General features: G+C 43.2%; 1 protein-coding gene across 1 annotated transcript in view; it reads left to right on the plus strand.

Moving 5' to 3' along the window:
• Positions 1-24,913, plus strand: part of HS6ST1 (heparan sulfate 6-O-sulfotransferase 1) — a 339,081-nt gene extending 314,168 nt beyond the window's left edge. The window contains exon 2 of the mRNA XM_075938357.2: positions 18,030-24,913. Coding sequence (XP_075794472.1) covers positions 18,030-18,738 — 709 coding nt within the window. The 3' untranslated portion in view covers positions 18,739-24,913. The remainder of the gene's footprint in view (positions 1-18,029) is intronic.
• Positions 24,914-27,044: the final 2,131 nt, after the last annotated feature.

A 27,044-nucleotide genomic window follows, 5' to 3' on the forward strand; every position in this document is an offset into this window, starting at 1 on the left:
TAGCAGCAATAATAATACAAGTATTTGTTGGGAGGGGAGCATGAAAGAGACAGAGAGTAAGGCAGAGCAGGTATGTCTAGACTACATGCCTCTGGCGACAGAGGCATGTAGATTAGACTACCCGGCATAGGAAAATGAAGCGGCGATTTAAATAATCGCCGCTTCATTTAAATTTACATGGCTGCCGCGCTGAGCCGATCAGCAGTTTGTCGGCTCAGCGCGGTAGTCTGGCATACCTGGGAGGTCAACAAATGCCTTTGATGTCGACCACGGAGCGTCCAGACTACCGCGCTGAGCCGACAAACTGCTGATCGGCTCAGCGCGGCAGCCATGTAAATTTAAATGAAGCGGCGATTATTTAAATCGCCGCTTCATTTTCCTATGCCGGGTAGTCTAATCTACATTCCTCTGTCGCCAGAGGCATGTAGTCTAGACGTACCCAGACTATGCGTGTGAGAGACAGAGACTGCATATATGTGTGACTCACAGAGCCTGTGTGCTGGCTGCTGGGGAAGTTTCTAAGGTGCCATATGCTGTCTCGTCAATGCTCTCACTGAAAGCTCTCCTGCTGTATCCTGAGTCCTGTCCCCCTACTCTGCTCTGCAGAGCTGGGGTACATGGGCGGGGAGGAGGAGGAGAGAGAGTGTGTATGTGTCAGACAGACACACAGACAATATGAACTGTCTGCTGAGGAAGTCTCAGTGACTGTGTGCTGTCTCTTTAAGAAAAAGACTCACTCACCACCCCGAGGCTGCTATCCTCAAACGCAGCAGATCAGAGACCCTGAGCCAGACCCCCTCTCCCCTGCTTTGTGGAGATGGGGGCACGGGCACCCTGTCATAATCACCACCCTACCACCACACTGCTCTGCACAGCCAACAGGAGGCACTGGGAACAGCTGCAGGGGTAATGTGCAATCATAGATAGATGGGACACTTGAACACATGCTACCGGATGTGTAGACTGTGCTAATCAACTGTGTGGCACTTGACTCTCTCCTGGGCACAGCATTCATCAGTATTAATGGTCCTGCCAGATCCTCAGTCAGCTCTTTTAATACTCTTAGATTTGAGTTATTTGGGCCTTCTGATTTAAAAGTCTCTAGCTCTAGTGGATGCTGATGATTATCCTTCAGAGATACCAGTGGACTGGAAAGAGTGTTATCATCTGATGGCACTTCATCACCTGTGAACTGTTTCACGCTGTAGTATAAGGATGTTACACCATGGCTGCCACGAACGGAGACTGCTCCAGCACCAGCCCCTGTTCACGGTAGTCAGGGCTTGCCATGGACATGGGCTGCTGCCTGAGCAGCCTCTTCCCACGGCCACCCCTGGCTGCTGTGAACAAAGGCTGCTTGGTGGCAACAGCCCCTGTCCACAGTAGGGACATAATAGTGAAGTTGATTAATAAGCAAAAGCTTATAGGTTAATGCTATAGACTACACGCATTCCTCTCTCTCCCTCTTCCTGCCAGTAAATGTTTTAGCAGGCTGGCCAGCAGCCTGGTTCACTCCTGGCTTGCAATGGGTTCAGGACCTACCCCTGCTGTGGCTCTGCATTTAAAATGTATTAGGAGCTAGAAGGGCAGGCAGTCCGGCTGAGTCCTGGCTCACACTGGGTCCAGGAGCTCAGACCCCACCTGACCCTCAGATCAGGACTACTGCCACCTTCTCGGAAGCTGCAGCACAGGGCAACAGGCAGCTGGTCCGTGAGGGGAGCTGGTTTTTAAACTGGCTCCCCTTGTGGACTAGCTCCTACCTGGCACCCCACGCTCCTGCCTCTGATACACTGGCTGCCAGCCCCACCCTCAGAGACTATAGAATAGTCGACTAACCAATAAGAATTCATGAGGTTACTTGACTATTCAATTAACCGATATTTAACATCCCTAGTCCACAGGGGGCCCAGGTCACTCCTAGGACGGGGGCTGCTTTCCTGCAGTGCCTCCATTTTCCCCACCCTGCTGCCTCTGAGAGAGGCGGGGGGCAGGTGGTAACCCAGAGATGGTGCTGGAGGGAACCAGCTTTTAAATCCCCACTCACCCCGTGCTCCTTGCAGCACTTCAGCTTTTGAAATGTACAGGAACTCCAGGGGGGTTTTATATGTTTCAAAAACAGAAGTATTGGCAGTGGGAACTGGCGCTAGTGGGGACTGCTTCGGTCCCCGCTCCGGATGTGAAAGACTAGTTGACACTAATCACTTCCACCCCCTTGCTGCCTCTATCAGAAAAAGGCAGTAAGGTGGGGGAGAGGAGGAGTGTCTTCAGAGTGGCAACTCTGCGGAGAGCCAGGATCAGCTGGGGACTCTTAGCTGACCCCAGGCTCTGCATGGTGCTGCCATTTTGAAATGCTGTGGGGAACAAAGGGTCCAGTCCCCTACAGCGCTTTCGCCTTTGAAGTGTAGCAACAGCCCCACTTCAAAGGCAAGGCTCCCTTATAGACTAATCAAAGTCAATGCAAATTGCATTGACTATTCGATTAGCCTATTAATCTAAATTTAACATCCCTAGTCCCCGTTCATGCCATTTCCCCGCTGTGCCTCTGCACCCCTGCTCCCCACAGAGATGGTGCTGGGGAGAACTGGTTTAAAGCTGGTTCCTCCCAGCACAGTCTCCTGCCCCTCCCCGCCCTTGCTAGCAAGTTTGAGGGTGGGGAGGAGCAACTAGTCGAGGGGCTACTGTTATTGTCCGATAAGCATTTACTTATTGTATAGTTGACTAGTCACTAAGGGTACGTCTACACTGCATCCCTAGTTTGAACTAGGGATGCAAATGGAGACAACCGAAGTAGTTAATGAAGTGGGGATTTAAATATCCCGCCCTCCATTAACATGATCTCGCCGGCACGCTAGTTCGAATCACAGCTGATTCGAACCAGGAAGTGCGCGCCGGGACGCGTTAGTTCGGACTAAAGCCCTTAGTCCGAACTAATGTTACTCCTCATTTTTTGGAGATCATGTTAATGGAGGGCGGGATATTTAAATCCCCACTTCATTAACTACTTCGGTTGTCTCCATTTGCATCCCTAGTTCAAACTAGGGATGCAGTGTAGACGTACCCTAACATCCCTAATGTAGTGCTGATATGTACTACAGGTTGGACCTTCCAGATCCAGCACCCTTGGGATCTGACCGAGATCCCCTGCTATTGGCCTCCTAGTCCCCTGCCCTTCCCTGCTGCTGCCGCTTCTGGCTGTGCCTAGCCCCACTGCTCTTGGGCTCGGGCTCCTGCCCCTTGCTACTGGCCCAGCTGGGGCTCAGACTCCAAGACTGCTGGGGCCAGAGCTCCGCAGCCACCACTGCCGCCACTGCCACAGGGGCCAGAGCTGCCCCACTGCCACAGAGGCCAGAGCTGCCCACTGTGCACCCACCCACCACAGGGCTCTCGGCCATGTTGCCAGACCTCCCTGCCCCTGGGCTCAGTGGTCCAGGAACAGCCTGTAGATCCTTGCCACTGATTTCAGAAGCTTCCAGTCTTAGAGTGCCATCTTGTGTCTTGGGTCCAAGAAGACCATACACCATCCTGTTGTGCACTTGCCCCTTGCAGAATGTGTTTTCTAGATTTCTGAGTATTGCATCCCCAACAAGGCTCGTCTGCTACCTTGGATGGTAGTTGATGGTCAAGTTTGCTTTTCTTACGGGTTTGGCCAAACTGCCATCCATGCCCGTAGGTCTCTCCATTCCCTAGAACCAGCTGCATCTTGACAGATATCTTCCATAGTGAGGACCTGGCGTCTCCTTTCTGAAATGTGCCAGTATTAAATGCAAAAGGCTGTATTAAATGCAAAATGCTGTTTCAGCTCACAGAGGGATTAATTTTATCTAATGTGTATTAATGCATAACTGTCTCTCTATCTGGATTGATAGCCCTGGAAGCTGGCACACTGAAGTAGCTGTTGTTGTGGTTGTTTTAGTTGTTGCTGTTCTTTTGTTTTTAAATCTGTAGAACTAATATAGCATGGTTGACAGCAGTGCAGATTTCCCTACAGTACCTCCCAGTGCAGCTCTGTCCTGATGGAGAGGAGGAGAAATTAGTTCAGCCCTTCTACAGGGACTGTAGCTTGTGATGGCATTTTCTGTGGTTTGCTTCCTCGAAGCAAGAAATGAGATCCTCAACTTATTCCACATACATACTCTGTGCTGATTAGGCCTCAGTTGGAGTATTGTGTCCAGTTCTGGGCACCAAATTTCAGGAAAGACTTGGAGAAATTGGAGAAGGTCAAGAGAAGAGCAACAAGAATAATTAAAGGTCTAGAGAACATGACCTATGAGGGAAGATTGAAAGAATTGGGGCTTGTTTAGTTTGGAAAGGAGAAGACTCAAGTCTATGTCTAGACTGCAGGCTTCTTTCGGAAGAAGCTTTTCCAGAAGAGATCTTCTGAAAAAAACTTATTCCGAAAAAGCACATCCACACTGCCAAAGTGCATGGAAAAAGCTATCTGCTTTTTCGAAAGATAGCGTCCACACTGAATGGACGCTATCTCGCATTTAAACTCTGATTACCAGGGCTTGACAATTAGGGCAATCTACTCGCCCATGGCAAATAGATTTTAGCCTGGTACAGCGCCGCAGTACGATCAGCGCATGCACAGCGTGGTTTGCGCATGCGCAGCGCGCCAAATCACACGGCTGGCGAGTGGAGTTCACTGCCGCTTATCAAGCCCTGCTAATTGCTATGGACAGAGAAGCCACCAAAGCACCGGTACTTTTTCCTCTTTCCTCTACTTCCGAAAAAACTCACTCTTCCCTATTTACACATGCCTTTTTCCGAAAAAGCTCTTTCGGAAAAAGGATTCTTCCTCGTAGAAGGTGATTTACCAATGCCGGGAAGACCCTTCTGTTCTTTCGATTTTCTTTCGATTGCAGTTGCAGTGTGGACGTAATTGAAGTTTTTTCAGAAAAATGGCCATTTCAAATATCTAAAAGGGTGTCACAAGGACGAGGGGAAAAAATTGTTCTCCTGAGCCTCTAAGGATAGGACAAGAAGTAATGGGCTTAAACTGCAGCAAGGGTGTTTAGGTTGGACATTAGGAAAAACTTCCCAACTGACGGTGGTTAAACAGTGGAATAAATTGCCTAGGGAAGTTTTGGAATCTCCATCTCTGGAGATATTTAAGAGCAAGTTGGACTGACATCTATCAGGCATGGTCTAGACATTGCTTGTTCCTGCCTGGAGGGCAGGGGACTGGACTCAATGACCTGTCAAGGTCCCTTCTAATTCTAGTGTTCTATGATTCTAAGTTTCTACAGGAGGCCACTGTACAGATGGCAACTACTTTCATCCTCTTCCAATCCAGTGTGTCAGATCAATGAAAAGCTCTGTGGATTATGAGCCTTCCAAAGCCATACAGTGTTCTTTGGGGGTTGATTTATTTTTCAATAAGTTTTAATATAGCAAAAAATAAATATACATAAGCCTGGTAAACACCTAGTCACACTAGTTTAGAACTAGCAGCACTGTAATTTGGTTGTAAAAGTGCTAATACCTTCACTTTGTGTAGTGCCAAAATAGACAGAAATGAAAGCCACTTTTATACACCCACTTAAGTAAAGGCAGTGAATATATTTTTACAGGGAAAGTAAACATTTTTCCCCTTGAAATCTCCCATCTTATGAGAGGGAATGTATAATAAAGGATGAAAAATGGATAAAGAATTCTTCTATTCCCACAAAAACAACGAGAAGTCCTGTAGCAATTTATAGACTAACAGATTGATTAGAGCTTAAACTTTCGTGGGCAAAGTCCCACTTCGTCAGATGCATATACAGTAGTGGAAATTCCAGAGGCAGGTATAAATATACAGGCATATGAAAAGAGTACCAACCAAGAGTAAAGCTATAGATAACGAGGTCAATTCAGTCAGGGAGGATGTGGCCCGCTTCTAGCATCTGATGTGGGCGTGTGAACACTAAGAGAGGAGAAACTGCTTTTGTAGTTGGCTAGCCATTCACAGTCTTTGTTTAATCCTAAACTGATCGTGTAAAATTTGCAAATGAATTGTAGCTCTGCAGTTTCTCTTTGAAGTCTGTTTTTGAAGTTTTTTGTTGCAGGATAGCTACTTTTAAATCTAAATTTTAAATCTTAAACTCAGGTCCCCTGGGTAGGGGAGAGAATATCAAAGATGGGAGGGAGAAGGAGGAGGAAGAGAGCAAACTGGGGACAGACACACAAGCAGCAGCTGCAAAATCAGAAGAATTCCAGACTCTATTATGCATTTTAGAAGGGCAAAAAGAAGGGACGGTCCTTTTTTTTTTGTTTTGTTTTAATCTTTGCAAATCAACTTTCACTAGCAGCCTTTCGCTCTGAGCAGTTATGCTAATGTAACAATTGTGTGCGCAGATACAAGGAATATATCATGCACAGATGCACATTATTCCTACTGCCAGAGTTTAAATTCAGCATTAGATTATTCCAATTTACTGCATTCTGTCTCTCACTTTGGTTTGAACTGAGTACTTACGGCATTCTTGTACTTGGCCCTCTCTAGGTCTGTATGACATCACATGGAGGTTTTATTGGATTGGTTTCTGTGGAGAAGTGTTTCTCAACCTTTTTTTTAATAGTACGTCTTTTAAAAAAAAAATTATAACAGAAAACAGTAACTACAGTTTTCAGACACACAATTTTTTTCTGCCGTTGCAACGCATTTGTTTAAAAAACTTAATTGTAGCTGGGCAAGCGATGAAATTTTTGGGTGAAAAAAGCACAAAAATAATAAAGCACTATAAAACTTAAAACAAAATTTCAGTTTTCTCCAAATTTCAGTTGTGTTGACATACCCCCCAGACTATTCTCAAGTACTCTTAAGGGTACTTGTACCACTGGTTGAAAAACACTGCTGTAGAGTATTTGCCACTTAGTCTTCTTCAGACCTGCTGGTAGGGTTGCCAGACGATTGAAACAAAAATACCGAAACCCCCCCCCCCCCCCACACACACACACACACAAAACACACCGGGGAAAAATTCTGTTGAGGGGAAAAAAAGGGGGGAGGGGACCAAAGTTGTTGAGCAAAAAAGAAAAAAGGACTCCGAGACTTAAGAAAAAAAATTAAATAATAAAACAGCATTAAAGCAGCATGGCCCCTTTCAGAGTGAGTGCAGAGTTAGAATAGAGATAGGAACAGGGGAGAAGTTGAGCTCTAAGACCCAGGGAAGGCATTGCTTCCCCTTGGTCTTTAGGCTTTTTGCTGTCAGCCATTTTGTGTTCTTCTTCAAGCCAGAACTTAGCTTCCCTGCAGAATCAGGTAAGCATGGGGGTGGGGGACTGGGGGTGTCGGGGGGCGGGAGCGGGGGCTGGGCCCGGGTGCTAGGGTTGCCAGGTGTCTGGTATTTTCTCCTCCTGGCTGGGAAAAAAATCAGAAAATACTGGGCATTTTAGGTGTCCGGTATTTTCTGAATTTTTTAACCAGACAGGAGGCAAAAATAATGGACGGTCCAGGTCCATACCAGACACCTGGCAACCCTACCTGCTGGGCCTATTTTAAACTGTGGCAAGGTGCCTATGTAGCCTTTCTCATGCGGACATCCCAGGGAGAACCAATTTGGAGCAATTTGTGTGGGTTTGTGCATGTCTGAGGCAGACTAGAAAGTGCTTTTTTTAAAAAAAAAAATTCTTTCTTTTTTCCTTCCTTCCCTTTTCTTTTAACTCTACATTGTGGCTGTTTTTTTGCCTCCTTCCTTGTTCTCTCAGCATCTGCTGTCCTTAAATTCTGTAATGTTTGCGAGGAAGAGAAGCCTTTTGTTCAACGCATGCACATATATTGCACCATCTCTCTGGCATTCCAAAGTGGCTTCTCCTGTTACAACAAAAGGTTGTGTCAGTTAGGGCCATGATGCATTCATCATGTATACCCCAGACTGAGAAATAAACAGGAAAACACAGCTGCAGGTATATGCCTTTTCTTTTGTGGTTTCTGTGGTTAGACAGAGAGAAGGTCTCATTCAGCCCAGTGTTAGATATTTCTGTTTATTACCGCGTCGCAGGTAACTGAAACCATCTGTGGCATTAGATAACAAATTTTAATTTGTTTTAAAATAAAGAAAGACAAGGAGATACTCACTCTAACAAGCAACTGCGGCTATTTAAACGTCCCAAGCATCAGGTCCAAATAATTTAAGATCCATTTTGGCCCTAAAACCAGCGTTGTTGTGTTTTAGCCATTACTGTCTGTTCATATCATGGTGTTACACTTATTGTTTTAGTTAAAGTTGAGTCAGCTCGTCCATTTTTAACTGTTCCGTCGCTCCATTTTTCCATGACCATAGCAACTGAAATGTGTGTTAGTGGTTGCTCCTATGCAAGGTCACAGCCCAGGAGTCCTATACAGGTACTGCGCCAACGGTAAAACCAATCCATGCTCAGGCACTGCATTGCATTCTAGAAGGGACCTGATGCCATTTTCTATGCTGAACCTATTCTGTAGCCAAATAGATCCTCTGTCTCCAGGGCTGGCAGGCCTGGGCCACTCACAGATTCTAAAATTCACTTTTTGAAACATTTACAACAAACCAGATTGTTTTTAAATTCTGTTTAGCCATTACACTGGGAAAAAGTCACTGTGATGTGATTCCTTCTGTTGTCCCACTCTGCTACCAGGTTAATTGCTACAGACTCATTGGGGCAAGTCTGTCTCATTAGATTCTTCTACTCTGAACGGAAGGAGCAGCTATGATTGAAGTAGCTGGGTCCTAAAGGAAAGGAGTGCAGCCAGGCCAATGCTTCAGTTTGTTGGGTGACTCTGAGTCACCCCTTTTGATGGCAAAAACCCAGTTCCACAAGGATGGATTCTACCTGCTTTGTGTCACCATTTTGTGTTTGTAAAATGTCTGTAATTTAAAAAAGCATATCTGTGATCTTGATTTTACTCTGGTGATTATCCCATTAGAGTCTGATTTTTTTGGACAAAAGAACACTGCATTATAAGAGCATTCTTTTCCCCACGCTACCATCCCCAATACTGAAATGTTCCTAAGAGCACTAGATTGATGCACCTGAAAGCTCTGAATCAGTGTATCTACTGGATGTAATGGCATGCTAGCAAGCATCGAGTCAGTGACCTGTGTGCGGGGCTGGCCTTATGGAAAATGGTACCCTGGGTGAATTTGTATTTTGGGACCCCAGTCCTTAGCGCATAGCACCACCCATATCCCCTGGCACCCATGGGCTCCCTAACCGCTGCACCTCCATCTTGTGCTCTTTTTACCACTAGCCCTGAATTGTTCACCCTCTGCACAGTGTCCTCTTCATCCCAACCCCAGCCCTTTCCACCCACCTGTGCCCCCAACCCCAGCCCTGCACTTCCAGCATGTCCTGCCACATGGCCCCCCTGCCCAGTACCTTCCACTCCCTTTGGCCAGCAATACCCATGCTCAGTTGCCCCTCAGCCTCTGGCGCCCTGAGCATGGGCCCAGTTGCCCAGCTCTAAGGCTGGCCCTGCCTGTGAACTCAGAAGAGTGTACATGATGGCACTGAGTAGGCCACATCGTAAAAATTCTACCTTTTTAAAAATAAAGGCCCCAGGAGCTCATCAGACAAAAGAAATCCAGCTATGCAAAATGAATGCAGGTGTGAAATCCTGTGTTAGCTTGAGATGTAGGTATTGAGGTTTATTGAAAAAATAGTAAAGCTAGAAATATGTATGGACATGAATTGAGGCCAGAGTATTGACCTTAATACTGAATTTCCTGGCTTTGATTGGTGCCACAATTTTTATTTAAACATAGGACGGGTTGTTTGTTTTTTGCTATGACTGTAAAAGGACTGGAGGAGATTATTGTGTGTGAAATGCAGGAAGAGTTTAAATGAACACCATGTGAGAGGAAATAGACTGAGGAAAATTAGACCTATTTGCTACCAAAGGAAGTGATCATTATATTAATCTATGGTCTCTACTAGAGTGAGCATGTTGTTATGTAAGAGGTCTGATTGTAGAAGAAAAATAGATATTGAACAGTGTGGAACTGGAGAGAGCCCTAAAATAGATGGGTAGAAACTCCATTTCACGATATTAAATAAATTGTAAAGTACTCATGAATTTTCCATGAATCAAATTCTTTAATTGGCTAAACAAAGAGCGTTTTCCAGTTAAATGCTTTCCACAACAAGTGACAGTTCCATTATGGCTCTAGGAGGAGGAGCAGAATGCAGCTTAAATCATTATTTTTTAAAAGTTACCTCTAGCATCACTTCATAATAAATGTATAAAGCACTTATATATTCCACGTCATTTAAATTGCTTGCTACTTCATTCACAGCTCAGAGATCACTAGAGAAACACCACTCAGTCCAATAACCTCATTGCCTGAACTGCTCATTAGGAGCCATTCCATTTTCAAGGGAGGCGACCTTGGCAAACGAAAAGTAATACTTACACAGTAATTTCCTTAATTGCCTCAGTGGGGTGAGAGTTTAAATGGTTGCTGTATGGAATAAGAGTTTTTCTTTCTTTTCATATAAATGAACCCTTATTTTTGCAGAATAAACAGCAGTGCAAACAAATTTGTTCTGTAAACTCCAAGCCCAGTCTCCTTTTCATTTGATTGTTGAGCAGCAGGCTCACATAGACAATTTACAGCAAGAACTGACAAGCATTAAGGATTGAGGAACCACCATAAGTCTTTTAACTAAAGTGAGAATACACACGGCACAAAGGCTTCATTTACATAGATGCCTTCTTTCCCACCCCCACCACATGTTACTGCAGGTTGAAACTCTAATCCAGCATCCTCAGGACCTGACTGGTGCTGAACCAAAGAATTTGCTGAACCGTGGGAGTTCAGTATTGTCTAGCTGCATTACCAACACTTCCACTGCTTGCTGGGCTCTTAGGAGACATTTAGGGGTAAATTAGAGCTAAATAACAGCACAGAACACTGAGAGCCAAGACTGGCGGCTGTAAACAGACTTTACAGGACTGTGGGAAACTTGGCCACACCCATAAGTGGACATCATCTAACTAAAATCATGCCGGACCATGGATGGTGCCGGTCCAGAGAAATTCAACTTGTAGCATTTCATTTAAACCAAGCAAAGCATTCTCAGTCTTACAAGCTGGTAGGCTCCCTCTTCCATTCAGTTGGTTTCTCAAGGGGCCTGGAGCTTGTTTTGTTTTGCTTTAAGAGAGCAAAGGGAGCCTCAAGGCATGCTGCCCTGAAAGATTGAGGTTATAAAGCTGAAGTGGACCCCCGCATCTTCCTTCTGCTCCCCCTTCTCTGGCAGGAAAGATGAGAAGCATTTACAAATGGAAGCAGCTAGGCCTGATGTTTACCTGACTCCTGAAGGTCGCTGAAGGGACCAAGAAGGGCTTAGAATAGGTTTGTGAGGTTAGTACAAGACATTTTTCTGTGAGGACTCTTGAATTTTAAGTGAGAACCAGCAGAAAAAAGTAATAAAGTATTCACCTCAGCTAGATGAGGGAAGTGATTAACTTCAACACATTTTAATGACCAGCAGTGGGAAGCAAGAGGTCTGTATCAAAGGGAATAAATGCAAATAAAATGAATGGCGAGAACAAGTGTCATACTTAGGCCATGTCTTCACTATGAGGAAGATTGACACTGCCGCAATCAGTCTTCTAAAGTTCAATTTAAGGGGTCTAATGAAGCCCCATCAACCTCCCACAGTGAAGACAGTGCAGAAACTCAAATTAAGGCGTGTCAACTCCAGCTACATAATTAACATTAATAAACGCTGGAGTTGCGTATCTTAATGCGACCTTCCCCTTTAGCATAGACCTGGCCAAAGAATCTATTTGTCAGCTTCTAAGAGTGGTGCTGGCTGGTAGATAGCAAGAGCAAGGCAGGAAAGTCTTTTTTAAGGGGAGAGTTTTCACTTCTCATTAATGGCATAGGGAATTCTCAACAAAATTGTCCCAAGGAAAATTGTCCTGAGGAATTATTTAACTACTAGAAGATTTACCTGGTGTTGCTCAGGTCTTTTGGGGCACTAAACTGGAGGTGTGGGGAGTGAAGGAGTCAGACCAAGGGATCTGGGGGGTGCAGACATCAGGATTTGGTGGTAAGAAGGGTCTCGGGGCAGGGTGTCTATGGGTGTAGAGGGTTCAGAGCAGAGGGCTAGAGTGGCCAGCGGCTGTCCCAAGGGCCGGCCTAGGACAGGGGGCCATGCTGCACAGCCAGCAGCTGCTCTGTGGTTTTCCAGGGCTGTCAGGGTGGCCAAAGTGTGCTTACTTGCTGCCCCCTTGTGATCATTCTGGAGCATAATTGTCCTTGCTGTCTCAGCCTTCCCTTTTCGTTTGATGAGAAACAATTGCATTTCATGCACATCCTATTTACCCGGTACAATCAGACTCTTACTTTGCTTTAAGTTATGCTAACAGAAAGCTGCACAGCAAATTTGATGATCCTACCTCTTACTGATTAGGAGGAGTTCTTGAACAAACAAACTCACAGAGGGTATGTCTACACTCGCAGCCTAATTCGAAATAGGGCTGCAAATGTAGGCATCCGAAATTGCAAATCAAGCCCGGGATTTAAATATCCCGCGCTTGATTTACATTTTCCCAGCCAGGCGCCTTATTTTTTTTTTTAATTTACAAGACCGGAATAACTGCCCGCATCTACACGCAGCAGTGAAACAGCTGTTCGAAATAAAGCCCTATTTCAAACTACCTGTTAAAACCTCATTGCAGGGGAATAACAGGTAGTTCGAAGTAGGGCTTTATTTTGAACAGCTGTTTCACTGCCGCGTGTAGACGCGGGCAGTTATTCCGGTCTTGTCAATTTCAAAAAATGGCACCCATCCGGGAAGATGCAAATCAAGTGCAGGATATTTAAATCCCGGGCTTGATTTGCAATTTCGGATGCCTACATTTGCAGCCCTATTTCGAATTAGGCTGCAAGTGTAGACATACCCAGACAGACTCACAAACTCTCTCAAATATATAGTAGATTATTTGCTATAGTAGCACATAGAGGCCCCATCTAAGGTCTGGGAACCTTTATGCTAGGAGCCTGTGCATACCCATGGTCAGAGACCGTCCTAGTCCAAAGAGTTTATGAGCTTAAATAGACAAGATGAACAAAGGAAGCATTGTTCCCACTTTGCAGATGGGGAAATGAGGCAGAGAGACTGATTTGCCCGAGGGCATATAGGAAGTCTACAGCAGATCCAAGAATTAAACCCATATTCCCTGAACTCAGTACAGTGAGTTAACCACAGACACAGCCTTCCTCTGGTGTAAAGATGAGTCTTTGTTTTCCCATATTCAGTTATAAAAATGTACTGTTTTACCAAAAACATGATGGGTCAGGTAATTTCCATTTTAAAAAAACTTCTTTCCTAAGGGTGATCATGCAGCTAACATACACACAGTTCAGTGTAATAGATGGTTTTGAAGTTGCAGTGCCACTGAGGTTTCTGAGCTTAGATCGTACCTTGGGACTGGGTGAGAAGGGAGATTGGCAACCATGGCTCAGCATCTTTTTGCCCAATTTGGGATCCTGAGCCTCCAAGGAGATGCATAAAAGGAGAGCCGCCAAGAACAAGGACTGTGATTTTGCCTTGTCTGAATCTGATATGAACAAAAAAACCCAAAGTACCTTTATTGCTGGCACTGTTAACTCCAGGAAGATCCGAGAGTCCTGGCATGGCATCACCAAAATAAGATGGGCAATGTTGAGGAGGAGGATGACCACCACAGTTCTGAAGTGGGCAGTCTTGTCTTGCTATATTTGAATTAAATACCTGTGTTGGGCACTAGGCTGAAAGGAAGGGGCACTCACAATTGCATGTCTCTCCCAGCCAGTAGGGATACGTCCCCCACCCTACCAGCTGGGAGAGAACCACTGCTCTGTCCTCAGCAGGGAGCTACTGCTGTAGCTGAGGGAGAAGTGACCCTTCCCCAGCCAGGCAGCTCTGTGTGCAGCAGCTCTGAGCCTGTGGGTGGGGCTCATTAAGCAGCTGCGAGGCCTTGCTGCCACGCAGCTTAGAGGGAACCTTGCTTCTGTGCCCTACTGCAGCTTTTGCTCTGTACCGGCATGAAGCATAGTGATAGCAAAATGCTACTTTTTTGGTTTTAGTGGAACGTTCATGTTTCACAGCGTTATATGGGGCAGCTTCTGAAATATTCATTTTTCTTCATATATTAGGTATATTTTTATCCCTGCAGTAAAGAAGTCAGCCAGGAGATGGTCTTGTGCTTACTGTCCCCAGCGTCTTTGGGCCTTGGGCGGAAGGAGTGAGGCCTGGGGCCCTCAGCACCATCCAGAGTGCACCACAGCTCCTTCCTCTCCCCTACAGACAGCACTTAGTGCCACTGGCTCCAGGCAACACTGCTGCTGCAGTAGCTGTGGCAGCGGCTGGATGCCCTGGGCCCTTTTAAATCATTGGGCCCCGGGCAACTGTCCTCTTTCTCCCCGCCTTTCCCCCCTCCCCAGCCCCCGTTGGTGGGTCTGGGCTCAGGATATTCAGGTTCAGTTCCTAGTTCTGCCATGGACTTCCTGTGTGACCTTGAGCAAGTTACTTGATCTCTCTGGGCCATACTTCTCCATATGTGAAATTGGATACTAATTCTTCCTTTTATCCCACCCTTCCTTGCTTAGATTGTAAGCTTTTCAGGGTAGGGACTGTCTCTTCCTATGTCTTTGTATGCTACAATGAGAATTAGACTTGATTGAAGCTTTTAGGTGCTACCATAATCCATGTAAGATAAAGTTTTATAACTACCTCATGAAACATTATAACTTCTTCAGGAAAAATGCCCTTTGGATTCCATTGGGGTAAATTAAAAAAAATAAATGAAAAGTCCACTTTGGTTCACAAGTCAAAAAAAGTCAGCTCTGTTTAGCATCAGTGTCTGTCACTTGAACATCTGGCATCCATCGTGGCATTCCTGCTCTTTCCACTGTCATATTTTATCCCCATCTGTTAGAGGTTTTTTAGCATTGCTTATATAAATCTTAGCTGCGTCCCAGACAGGGGAGATGAATCATTATTATGGGTTGCAGTGTAAAAGGAAGAGAGAACTTGAGAGGTCTCTTCTACCCCCACCATTCTACAAATGTTTCTCCATTAGACAGTGCAAAGCTTCTGGCATGGAATGAGATTGAATAGCAGGCATTCTTACCAACTGTGGTCACAAAAACAGAAAGTCGACGAGCAATTGGGGCCTGATCCATCATTCATTGAAGTTGCTAGACCAGGCATGTCAAACTCGAAGCCTACTGAGGGCCGCACAAATGAAAAATGATAGTTTTCAGGGCCACAGGACCACCTAGATGGTTTGACCAAAAAAGAAAAAAATTGGGGGGGGGGGGGCAGAATTTAGGTGCTGGGCAGAAGGCAACCCTAGGGCCTTTGACGGAAAGTCATAGTTATTTATTATTACAGATTATGTTTTATAATATTGCAATAATTTGATGTGTAAAATTATTTGCTCATATTAAATAATTTTTAAATTAATTTTACATAAATTTATATTTAAATTAAAATGTAAGGTATTTTTAAATTTTGTATATGATACTAACTTGTTTTGTTGAAATAAAAACAAGTATAGACCATGGTTAATCAAATAGAACAGGCTTCTGTGAAAATTTCAGATACTTTGTAAGTTTGAGATTTTGCATAAAGATATAATTATTCATGCAATTGCAAAAAATTGACATATTTATTTATATAAAATTAATATACTTTTTGTGATTTTATTTGGGAATACATAAATAAAAAACAAAATATTAACAAAATAACCCCTTTCTCTCCCCCAGAGCCAGGCACTCTCATACCCCCGTTCTAACCCAATCCCCCTCCGCTCCCCCAGAGTCAGACCACCCCAACCTAATGCCTTTTCCTTGCCCCAGAGCCAGGCACTCCCAGCTCCCTCCTCCCACCCTCAACTTAATACCTGGGTCCCGGAGTCAACGTTGCTGCCTGAGGCGCTGTGGCAGTGTGAGCACAGTGGCCAGCTGTGACTTGAGCACCTGCTGGAGTGCCCAGCACGGAGCGGCCCGGCCCACCATGAGCAGTCGCTGCAATGCAGCATGTCCCGTCCAGCTGTGAGCAGGCACTTCGCCACGTGCTCCAAGCATCCAGCAGGCCGCACTTCATTCTTTTATAAAAATGTTCTGGCGAGCCAGAAAAAATTTCGATCCCCTCAAATGTCAGTTTGATATTCCTGTGCTAAACTCTGATTCACTGTTGTGGGCTTTAGATGTAGCTCTTCGAGAACAGGAAACTGGGAAGGAAAAAATTATTTAAAACTAGATTTCCTGGGCAATGTCTCTGATGCATTTTCTTTAAATTAAATTGCTTCATCTTGTACAGCAACATTGGGTGACCATTAGGAAAAAATAATATTAAAGGTGTTGGGAAAGTATGAGCATGTGATAACTTTATCCAAGACAGAAATGTTTACTTTGCATTTTTATTTTCTCTAAAAACAGTGCAGTGCCCTCATAACCTGCAGTATGTTCATCACATGAATGTATATCTATCTCACTGTCCCGGGAGTGCAGCAAGCTATAGAAGCATTCCACAGATACTTGTTTAGCAAGAGAAAAATTCTGCTCCTATCCTCACACCACATCCTCACGAAGGGCAAGATACAGAGTATCCCATGTCTGTGTGTTATTCCAGTAAAGTCCCTTGTGCTCCCACCTGGAGATAACATCACACAAGCAGATAAGCCTGATCCACCTCACTGGATCTAAGACCCTGCCACCTTTAGCAACTAAAAACGTTTCACACCAAAGGCCTGATCCACTGCCCATTGAATTCAATAAAATAATTCCAGTGGTCTTTGCGGTTAAGCTTCAGTTAAAACTGGTAATTTTATTATGAGAGATGCAGAACATTTGGGTAGCCCCACACACCATGGACTGAGGCTGCAGCGACTTTCTGCACGCCTTAGAGTTTAAGGTGCCATTTGCATTTTAATACACTCCACTACTGTTGGAGTTATGAAAATATATTCTATCGCTATGTATGTTCTTGTCTGCCTTTCCTTTCACCGGCTGGCTTGCATATCAGAATTTTTCACATACTTAATTTGCATTTGTGTGGATCAACTGAACTGGGAGCTAGCAGACGCTAGGGGTAGAATCTCACTCTTTCTGCTTATCTGTTACAAGGCTGCGTCTACACTGGGCCACGAGTATTTGCGCAAGAACACTGACTTGGTAATGTACAAAATCAGTGGTTCTTGCACAAATACTCTGACACTCCCGCTCAGGGATAAGCCCTCTTGCGCACGTATTCTTGCGCAAGAGGGCCAGTGTAGACAGCCACGTTAATTTCTTGCACGAGAAAGCCCGATGGCTAAAATGGCCATCAGAGCTTTCTTGCGCAAGAGAGCGTCTACACTGGCACGGATGCTTTTGCGCAAAAGCAAATCTTTTGTGCAAAGGCACATGCTAGTATAGACGCTCTCTTGCGCAAATACCTTTAACGGAAAAACTTTTCCGTTAAAAGTATTTGCGCAAAATCATGTCAGTCTAGGCGCAGCCCAAGTGTTTTTTCTTCCTGATTTCCCATTTTAAAAATAAATTGTGCTGCTGCCCCATTTGTCAATGCAGATTGCTTGAGTTTCAGTTTAGCAATAAGATAAAGTGCTATGTAGTCCACACAATAGGTCGTTGCACTGATAATGATTGGATCAGTTTATAAATAGATCAGTTCTTGATCAATGCCAGAGAGTGAGTCTTGGTTGACTCTGAAGATGCATGTTAGTGGGAAAGGCCAGCGAGACCCTAAAGCCAAAATTGGTCTATGAGACTGGTAAGTCAGTTGAATCTTAATGATTTGTTCTGACATTTCAGTCTGTTGGTGGAAAGCAATATCCCTGAGAGAGTGAGAGAGCTCTGACTTGTCATGACTAAAATGGAAAAGATGAGTTACGAGGAAAATGTAGTTCTGGTATCACTCAGATTGCTTAGCAGTACAGATTCTAGAAAGAAAAGAATCTGAGAGGGGTAAATTAAATGAACTCTGAGGCATTGTCTGTTGCTGTTCTGTGCCATACAGCCCAGCTTGCCACATAAGTTTGTCACATGCTGAATATTTTTTTCTTCTTGTAGAAAATTTTACTACATCACGCTGCTGAGAGACCCTGTGTCCCGTTACCTGAGTGAATGGAGACATGTCCAACGAGGAGCCACCTGGAAAACTTCCTTGCATATGTGTGATGGTCGGACACCAACCCCTGAAGAGCTGCCATCGTGCTATGAAGGCACAGACTGGTCAGGATGCACGCTGCAGGAGTTCATGGATTGCCCATATAACTTGGCCAACAACCGTCAAGTAAGGATGTTGGCTGACTTGAGCTTGGTGGGCTGCTACAACATGTCTTTTATCCCCGAGAACAAGCGAGCGCAGATCCTGCTAGAAAGCGCAAAGAAGAACCTAAGAGATATGGCTTTTTTTGGCTTGACAGAGTTCCAGAGGAAGACTCAATACCTGTTTGAGAGAACTTTTAATCTGAAATTTATCAGGCCATTCATGCAGTACAACAGTACAAGGGCAGGTGGAGTGGAGGTGGATAACAACACCATACGGAGGATTGAGGAGCTCAATGACTTAGACATGCAGCTCTATGACTATGCAAAGGACCTTTTCCAGCAGCGCTACCAGTACAAACGGCAGCTGGAGAGGATGGAGCAAAGGATAAAGAATCGGGAAGAGAGGCTTCTTCACCGGTCCAATGAGGCACTTCCCAAGGAAGAGACAGAAGAGCAAGGACGCTTGCCCACTGAGGACTACATGAGCCATATTATAGAGAAGTGGTAGCCTAAGCAGACTTTTATACTGAATGGGATTCTAGGGTTTCCTGTTAAAAGATAATGGAAGTAAAAATACAAAACCACCACCAACAAATCTTTTATTTGAAAGCGAGTCTGTATAACAGAAGGTAGAATTCTTCTTTAAACAGTGGATCTTTGTACTGTTTCTTATAAGACCAATGAGATTCTTAAAAAAAAGACTAAAAATAAAAAAGGATCAACATTAAAACTCAGATTTAAAAATGCACAAATTCAGCCACCCATTTATGAGGCCAAATACAATGTATGTTTCTTATCCTCCCAAATTCAAACACAAATGGCGAAGGTAGTATTTTTTGTTTATCTGTTTTTCCACTGAGTATGAAAACAGATATACAAACACACACATGTATATAATAATTTTTTACAATCAAGGTTTCCTTTTGTTTCCCTTCTTTTTTGGGGAGGGAGGGCAGAGGGGTATTTTTGTTTTGTTAAATTAAGAGTAGAGTGGCAAAGTTGATTGCATGCTAAGCTGTTAGGGTATGATCTCGCCACAGGGGCAGCTGCTCAGACTCAAATGGCAGCCTCTTTTGAGAAAATGGAGCAGAGTAAGAAAAGAAAAAGATGACAAAGGATGAGAAACATTAAAGCAAATGGACTGTGGCCAGAATATACTTAGCACAACAGTTTTGATACATTGCACTGGGGTCATACGCATATGTCATATTGCCATAGTAATACCAGTTAGTGAATTCATGCACAAACATCCTCAGCTTTTACTTCACAAACAAGTTCCAAAAGCCAAATAAAAACCAACCAAATTCCATGTAGAGTCTCACATGCACACACAGATGGAATTGTCACCCCTTTCCGTGCACAGTATATTCCAATCAGTACAACTTGTAAACAGCACAGGAAAATCCTTTTCTGTACTTTAAAGAAGCAAAGCACAGAGAGAGAATAGGTAGCATCACTCCCTCATGCACCTGCATCAGAGAGAGTTCAAGCAACACCCCAGGAGTCATTGATGGAGACATGTTTGTTTTGCTGGTATGGTGTATGAAATGAGATTTAATTACAACGATCACGTGTACTTACATATACCTACATTTCCAAAATGCCTTTTTTGTTAGATCATGTTCCAAGTCCCGTACCCAGCAAAGTCAATGGCAAAACATCCACTGATTCCAAAGGGAGCAGTCTTGAGACCTTGTTCTAGGACAATAAGATTTCCTGCCATTGGCCTGAATTAATCTAGTGAGAGTGCATGCTGTAATGGGGCAGAATGGCCTTGTGTGTAGATCTTTTTTTCAACGAGGTGCACTTATAAACCTGGAAAGGGACTTCATTGGTAATGCTTTTCAGTCTCAGCCCCTGATCAGACCAGAACCTTTCTCATTTTTAGAGAGTCTAGTAACTTTAATTCCCAGTCTAGGGGCAGTCTTACCAGCTTCTGCCTACTCTCATTGCTTCAGAGGCCAGCAATGGATTGTCACATTTCCCTCCTCCCCACGCACTGTTCAAATCTGTCTATTTTTTTTATCACTGCTGTTGCTATTCTAAGCACTTCTGCATTGGTCTGAAACATGGAAAAGAAGCAGGTTTTGTCTGCTCCATGTATTACCCATTATTACTCAGCCTCTTAGGATCTGAGCTGGCTACTCTGTTTAGGGTGAAGTATGAATCAAATGGCAGACACCTTGGTTTTCAAAGGCTATGTTAATTGCAGATCAAATATGAGAGTGAAATCACAGGAGAAGAGTCAGAGAGATGATATATTCAGATCTATCATGTCCTTTTCACAGAGTTGTCTTTCCCTTTATAGGAATGCACTGAAGTGTGGCTCGCTTTGTATTTTAATTCTCTATCTGCTGTTGCACACTGTTACCAACACTGTAGAATTCAGATTGAGTTTCGCAGGGGAGGTGGATGCCCACTGCAGGAGCTGCCTGACTTCCAGAACAAACTGGGAGCAACAAAGCTTGCTTTTGGAGCTGCTCTTCCTTAATAGAGAGGAAAGATGACAGAGCATCTGGAGAGAAAATCTGGCAACACTAGGGATTAAAACATAACCCTATTATGGAACTGATCCAAAGCTCCTTGAAGTCAGCGGGAGTCATCCCTTTGATTTTAGCGGGCTTTGAATCAGGCCTTCACAGCCTGGTCCAACAGAGCACTTACGTATACTTTCACTTGAACCATAATGAGACATACTGAAGTGCTGTGTTAGATCAGGCTTGTCAATCAGCACCTGCTGGTGTTGTCCTCTTTAAAGGTCTGTCAGGGCTTCCATTAAGAGCCACTCCTGGTTTACAGGGGTGTATAACATGGCCATAAATATTTGCTCCAGGCTGGAATGTGGAAAGCAAAACCTCCTGAAAACAATTTGGTTTTGGAGCAGAGAGTACTATAAACCCATTCCTTCACTTCTAAATTCCAGAATTAGGAATAACAATGTTTGCTAGTTCTCAGCACTCGTGTGTTGATGTAACTAAAGAAAACATTGATTTTTACAAAATGCAATTTTACATTCTGTTTATCCACAAACGTATATATGAGCTATAAAAAGCAACTGTTTTATGTGCACGCTATCAAACTTTACCCAACGGCTTCTTACTGTGCATTCAGTGTCATGGATCCATAGTGCACAAATGGTTACTTAAACTAATCCATATTCAAAGTACGCACCAGAACAGCTCCATAGAAGAGCATGCTGTGAATGCTCATGCAATACTATATATACACTGGTACAGCGTACTGAGAATTTTTATTGAGGGCCAAATTCTGTCTTCATTTATCCAAAGGCTGTCAATGATTGGAGCTTCATGATCAAGGCTGACACTACAATTTGGCCCAGTCTATCAAGGTTATTTCTGCATTATGGGCTCTAAATAACTGGCTGAATTTTAGTGGCTCTGTCTACATGGTTCAAAATTAGAAGAGACTACTGACCTTAAGAGCATGTCAGTGATAGATTTTTTTCAATATTTGCTTTGTAATATATTACAGTAACCAACAAATGAAATGAAACTACATAATATTGTTAACAGTTTCCCTTAAACCCACAAAAGGAAGAACAGAAAGTTATGGTGATTTCTAATGGTCTGAATCCAGCCCAGAGAGCCAGAAATTTCTGTATTCAGATTCTGGCTCTGACATCCCTTGAGTTTATTCTCAGTTTCTCCCATCTGTACCCTGGGAATAAGGATACTCGCCACAGAAAAGTGGTGTGGGGGTTAACTAGTGCAAAGTGGTGCACAGATAAATTCTAAGCATGATTAGAGTAAACAAAGGATACCAAGCCCACTATGCCAAGTGGCTTGGCCAAAGATTTTACACTAATTTACTTGAAGGGCTGGGTCCCAGGCTATAGGATACAATCACTGCACTGACACAGAACATTCTTGCTTTAGTGGGCTTAAAGGAGCTTCTTTGACATAATGTGAATGTAGTTTATTGTGATTTATATGTACTACGATTTGGAGTGGTACCAGTTTTTAGGAGCAGATTATTTGATGCTACAATAACATGAAAAATGTATGTGTAGTTTTAAAATTAATAGACATCATCTGCTTTAAGAAACTTCAGTGGAATTATTGCCCAGGTATTTTGTTGCTGTTAAATATGTGCCCCTCTTTTCCAATACATCTCCCCTGCTGCTCCCTGAACTCTCTATACATTTAGAGCTTCTTATATATGATGCTTCTTCATGAGACAAGGAAATATTTCATACTAGCAGTGGGTGTAGGAGAATTATAGGGATAGTGAAGACAGTTGCAAGATTCTCGCCCATGTCCTGTTGAAGTCCCTCGAGAGACTTCCTTTGAACTTAATGGTAATTGAATCAGATCCCAAGTCAATATAACATTCGCCTATTACATCATCTTACATTGTTATGTGTACATTGGTTTCCTGCTATGATGGCAGGAAACTTCCAGGGAAAGTCGTCACTGCAGTTGAGATCTTTATGAAGTGATTATGAGAATGTATCTGAGTAGTAATGCTTAGCGAGAATGATTACACTGGGTAGCTGCATTATTGGCGCCAATGAGAGACCAGGGCCTGACTGTCCACTTTCTTAGAGTTTGTATCATCATTACACCCATGCAGACAGAGGTATGGCATGCTCCCACCAGTGTTCAAAGAATTCGGGTCCAGTGGCCTAAATATGAATGTTATAACAAATAAGATACCTGCCTGCTCAAACATTAGCCAGCCAGTCAGATGCCACCTTTCATCATACCCTTTGAAGAATGTTCCGTATTGACTGGAGAGGCTCCTGTGTCCTGTCACCTGTTCCCCAGTCAGTCATATCTCACAACAGAATGAGCACTGGTCATTTTTCTGGTCTCTATTTCCTTTCTTCTCAAGCTGGCCTTTTCTCTTCCAGGGCCTGCCTGCCCAAGATTTTTAGTAGAACACGGAAAAAAAAAATTGGAGTGAATTTAATGGGATTCAGACTGTCATTCCTGCAAGCTGCAGTCCCATGTAGGGGATCTGGAACAGTTTGTACAGTGGGAGTGCTGAGAGGCACTGAACCAAACTGTAAGCCCTGGGTATGATAGAAACCACTAAGTTCTAGCACCTATGGTCTTGTGTCTATCCATGAAACAAGGACGTCATAGGCAGTAGCATCAAAAGCCTCCAGTGGGCTTTTCGAACCTTTCTTGCAGTTCCGACCTCATGGTTATTTGCTTCTTAGTCTTGTTCCTCACAAGCAGGAAAGAAGTCCGGCTATCAATAGTAATGCAGAACTTGCCCATTAGAAACTAGTTTGAGGCATACGGACCACCTGCTCCCTTGACCACTGAACAGCTATCAGCTGGTATTGACGGTCATTACTGAGCAAAGTATGACTTGCATTTGTGACAGAGTTAAAAGGCTCCATTGCCCCTTATTACCAATTCTTTGAGCCATCCTCCCACTCTGAAATTTTTTAAAGGTAATAAATAAACAGATTACAGTAATCTGCACAGAGACTTACTAAATGTAATGTTTCAAAGGACATGTTTCGGCATTGCAGTCCACATAAGTTGATATATTCAAATCATAGAGTTTCTGGGTTAGCTTTGTTCTTGTTTTTGTTACTATTAGCAGATCATGTTCCAGTAACAGAAGTGAACACGACATTTGCTAGCTGACTGATAGTGGAGGTAGGCCTTTAAAGCACAGATCAGTTAGCTGTAGTTACTGTTAAAGCTACAATCTGTGGGTCACTCACACACAATCAGTGTTATCTGTGGCTGCGTGTTAATGCCATCCACAAGAACTCTGGCAAGGGGAATGTGGCACTTGTAAGCACCTAGGTATTAAAGCTTCCTTTGCCCACCCTAAGGGTGGTGGTTTTCAGTACAATTCTTGACCATCCAAGATGAAAAATATGATTTGTGATCCAGCCTTTTTCTTCCCCCAAGTCTCCACTTCCTTCTACTACTGGATTGAGAGAGCAGTACTGTTACGAATAATTTTATATTAAAATGGCTTCCGAGTGTGATTTGTTTTGTACATATTGGAGTATGATTTTAACTTATTGCCCCTTTTCATTCATTTTAATTGTTTTTTTTTTTTAATCAATGTGAAGTTTCTGTGTGTGTGCAGTCTGCCAGGCAAATGGACAGCAGCCATGGGATTTACAACTGGTTCTATTGGAAACGGATCTGATTTTGTGTTGATGTCATTTGCTCTTGTCTGAGGTTTCACTTTTGTTCTTTTTAATTTCTGCTCTGCTGCATGAGGCTGCAGTAGAGGAAATGGACAACACAGGCAGGGCATTCATTTCCTTCCCCTTTGCTTTTTTATCTACCAAGGGGCTCAGTTCTTATATCTAGAGGTTTGTGTGTCTGAGGGTAAAAACAGAAATTAAAATAAACCTCCTCACTCCTGTTTTCCTCCCAGTTGTAGATCAAACACTTTCACCTTCTTTTAAAAACAGTAGTAGCTAGGGTCATCCACCTGTGTTTCCATTAGGCTGAATCTGTATGGTTTGCAATTTCATTTCAGGAACTTAAAAAAAAAAAACTGTTTAACTTAAGCCAAGTACCACTTAAAGCTTTATATATTTATTTATAGCATCTTACAATAATGTTAAGGTTTGTTTTTTTTCTCTCCAGTACAAAAAATATTAAAAATAATAATCATCTAATGGTTTTTGTCTAGATCAAGAATGAATGTTAGCAGATGAAATAAACCCTAAAACCAAGCCTCTGTTGTGTGGGTGTTATACTTACATTGGCCTTTTGGAACTTGTATTCTCCAGTGATTTGCCTGCCGTTTTGACAACATAAAATGTCTTGCATGTATTACATGGTGATAAAGCTGCCAGTTGGCCTGAGAGGCCATGGTTTCACAATTTCTATACAAAACACTTAGAAACAGAGGAATACAGCCCATTCATTCTTAACATGACATAAAATGTAGCCCAAAAGTCCAGACATTGGTCATTCAACTTTCTAAATGAGTTTATTTTAACTCTGAACAGTCATACGCCCTTTCACTCACCTTTGCTTTACACACAGTCTGCATACTGATTTTAAGGCTAGAAAGTTCAACAAGAGAGTATATGTTATGCAAGTATTGAACATTCACAGGAAATTGTCTTATATTTAAAAATATTCCCAAAGTATTCTGAGTTACTTGACCAAGCAGGTAATAAAAATGTACTTTGTTGAATAGCTCAAATTGCCAGTGGTGCAAAAATGTATAATTCTGCCATTCATACAAGCATCACTAGACTTTAGAGTTAACATCTTATACTAAGGATGATAGCTTTATACCTTAAGAACTATGATGTCTGATTTTCCTCTCATGCTATAGGTAAATTAGGACCTCAAAACATTTGGGAGTGAGTGGAAAACTTTGTAGTTAAGAAGAACTTTTTAAAAAAAATGTCCATTTCTTAAAAAAAAAAACCTAACTATATATTTTGCAGCTACAGATGGAGTTACTAGATACGCGCTGACATGGAAATACTATCTCAGTCTGCTCCCTGGGGAAGCACAAGATTAATAATTTACTGTACTCTCAGTCATGCAGAGACTCTACTGCAGACCTAAGGTGAGAACCCAGCTCTCCTGAATCACAGTTTCATGCTCTAACCACAAACTCATGCTGCTCCTTGATTGGCAGGGATTAGGTTTAACCCTTCATCTCTTATGCCACCCAACCCTACCCACACCCATCATGTTAGTAAATGTTTGGGATAAAATCAACATCCACACACACACACCCATTCAGCTCAAAGCCAATATTACAAGTGGAAGCAGTACAATCAACATTGAAAAGTTTTAGGAAATTGGTTTTTATATTTTCTATATTTACCTTTAGAATAACAAAACTGTTTCCCGTAGATGTTTTAAAATGATATGGTGCCTCCTGTGTGCTTTGAAAAAACTGTTTGGTATTCACAAGTGTTACAGGTGCCATCTGTAGCCAAAGGATGTTAGGCAAAAGGTTTCTTTGTCTGTGCATGTCAGTAAGAAAATGATCCACTGAGATATCATCTGTAATAAGCGAATTTTATGGTACAGAGAAAAAGTTAAATAAACACTGTCCCCAGTCTCTTGACCATCAAAACATTTTGAAAAGCAGTAATGACAATATTTCAGAGTTTGCTTTTTAATCTCCCGGAGGATTCAAAACTTCATCCGTATGAAAGCGCCAATTGGCTTCTGCCCCTCTCCCCTCCCTTGTATGGTCACCACTCATAGCCCAGAAATGTCCCTACGGTTCCTTCATTGATATTGGGATGGGAGTAGCATAACAAATAACAGGAGGAGTAGGCTATACTGCAAGTATATGCAGAGCTATCCCTCATATCTGAGGTCATCATTCTATTTCTAGTGATCAGAATGGAAAAATACAGTCCAGCTGGTACAATGCTCATTCAGCCTGAAGAAATAGCTCTGCTGCTTTATATAGATGAGATGGTTTTGTTTGATGCTAGTATGCTGGTTGATATAGTTGGGTTGGTCCTACTCTGAGTGAAGGGTTGGACTAGATGACCACCTGAGATCTTTCCCAGCCCTCATATTCTATCATTCTAAGTCTTTTTTTTTAATTTCCCTTTATTTTTAGTAGTTAACACCGTACTGTACAGCATTTGCTCTTTTGATTATGATTTTTTTTTGTTGTCTCTGCTGCCTGATGGCATACGTCCAGTTCCAGATGGTGTGTGTGGTTGACTGGTCAGTTCGTTATTCTGGGGTTTTACCATATAGGAAATGATTATGCATGGCAGTGGCTGAGCTTTCAGCCTTGACAGTGGATCGCTTCCTCCAGGCACCAAGTGTTCTGGATATGTTGGCATCATCTTCCACTCAACCAAGCTGCAGA

The sequence above is a fragment of the Pelodiscus sinensis genome, chromosome 10 (assembly GCF_052426305.1).
Source record: "Pelodiscus sinensis isolate ZL-2025 chromosome 10, ASM5242630v1, whole genome shotgun sequence".
Classification (NCBI taxonomy): domain Eukaryota; kingdom Metazoa; phylum Chordata; order Testudines; family Trionychidae; genus Pelodiscus; species Pelodiscus sinensis.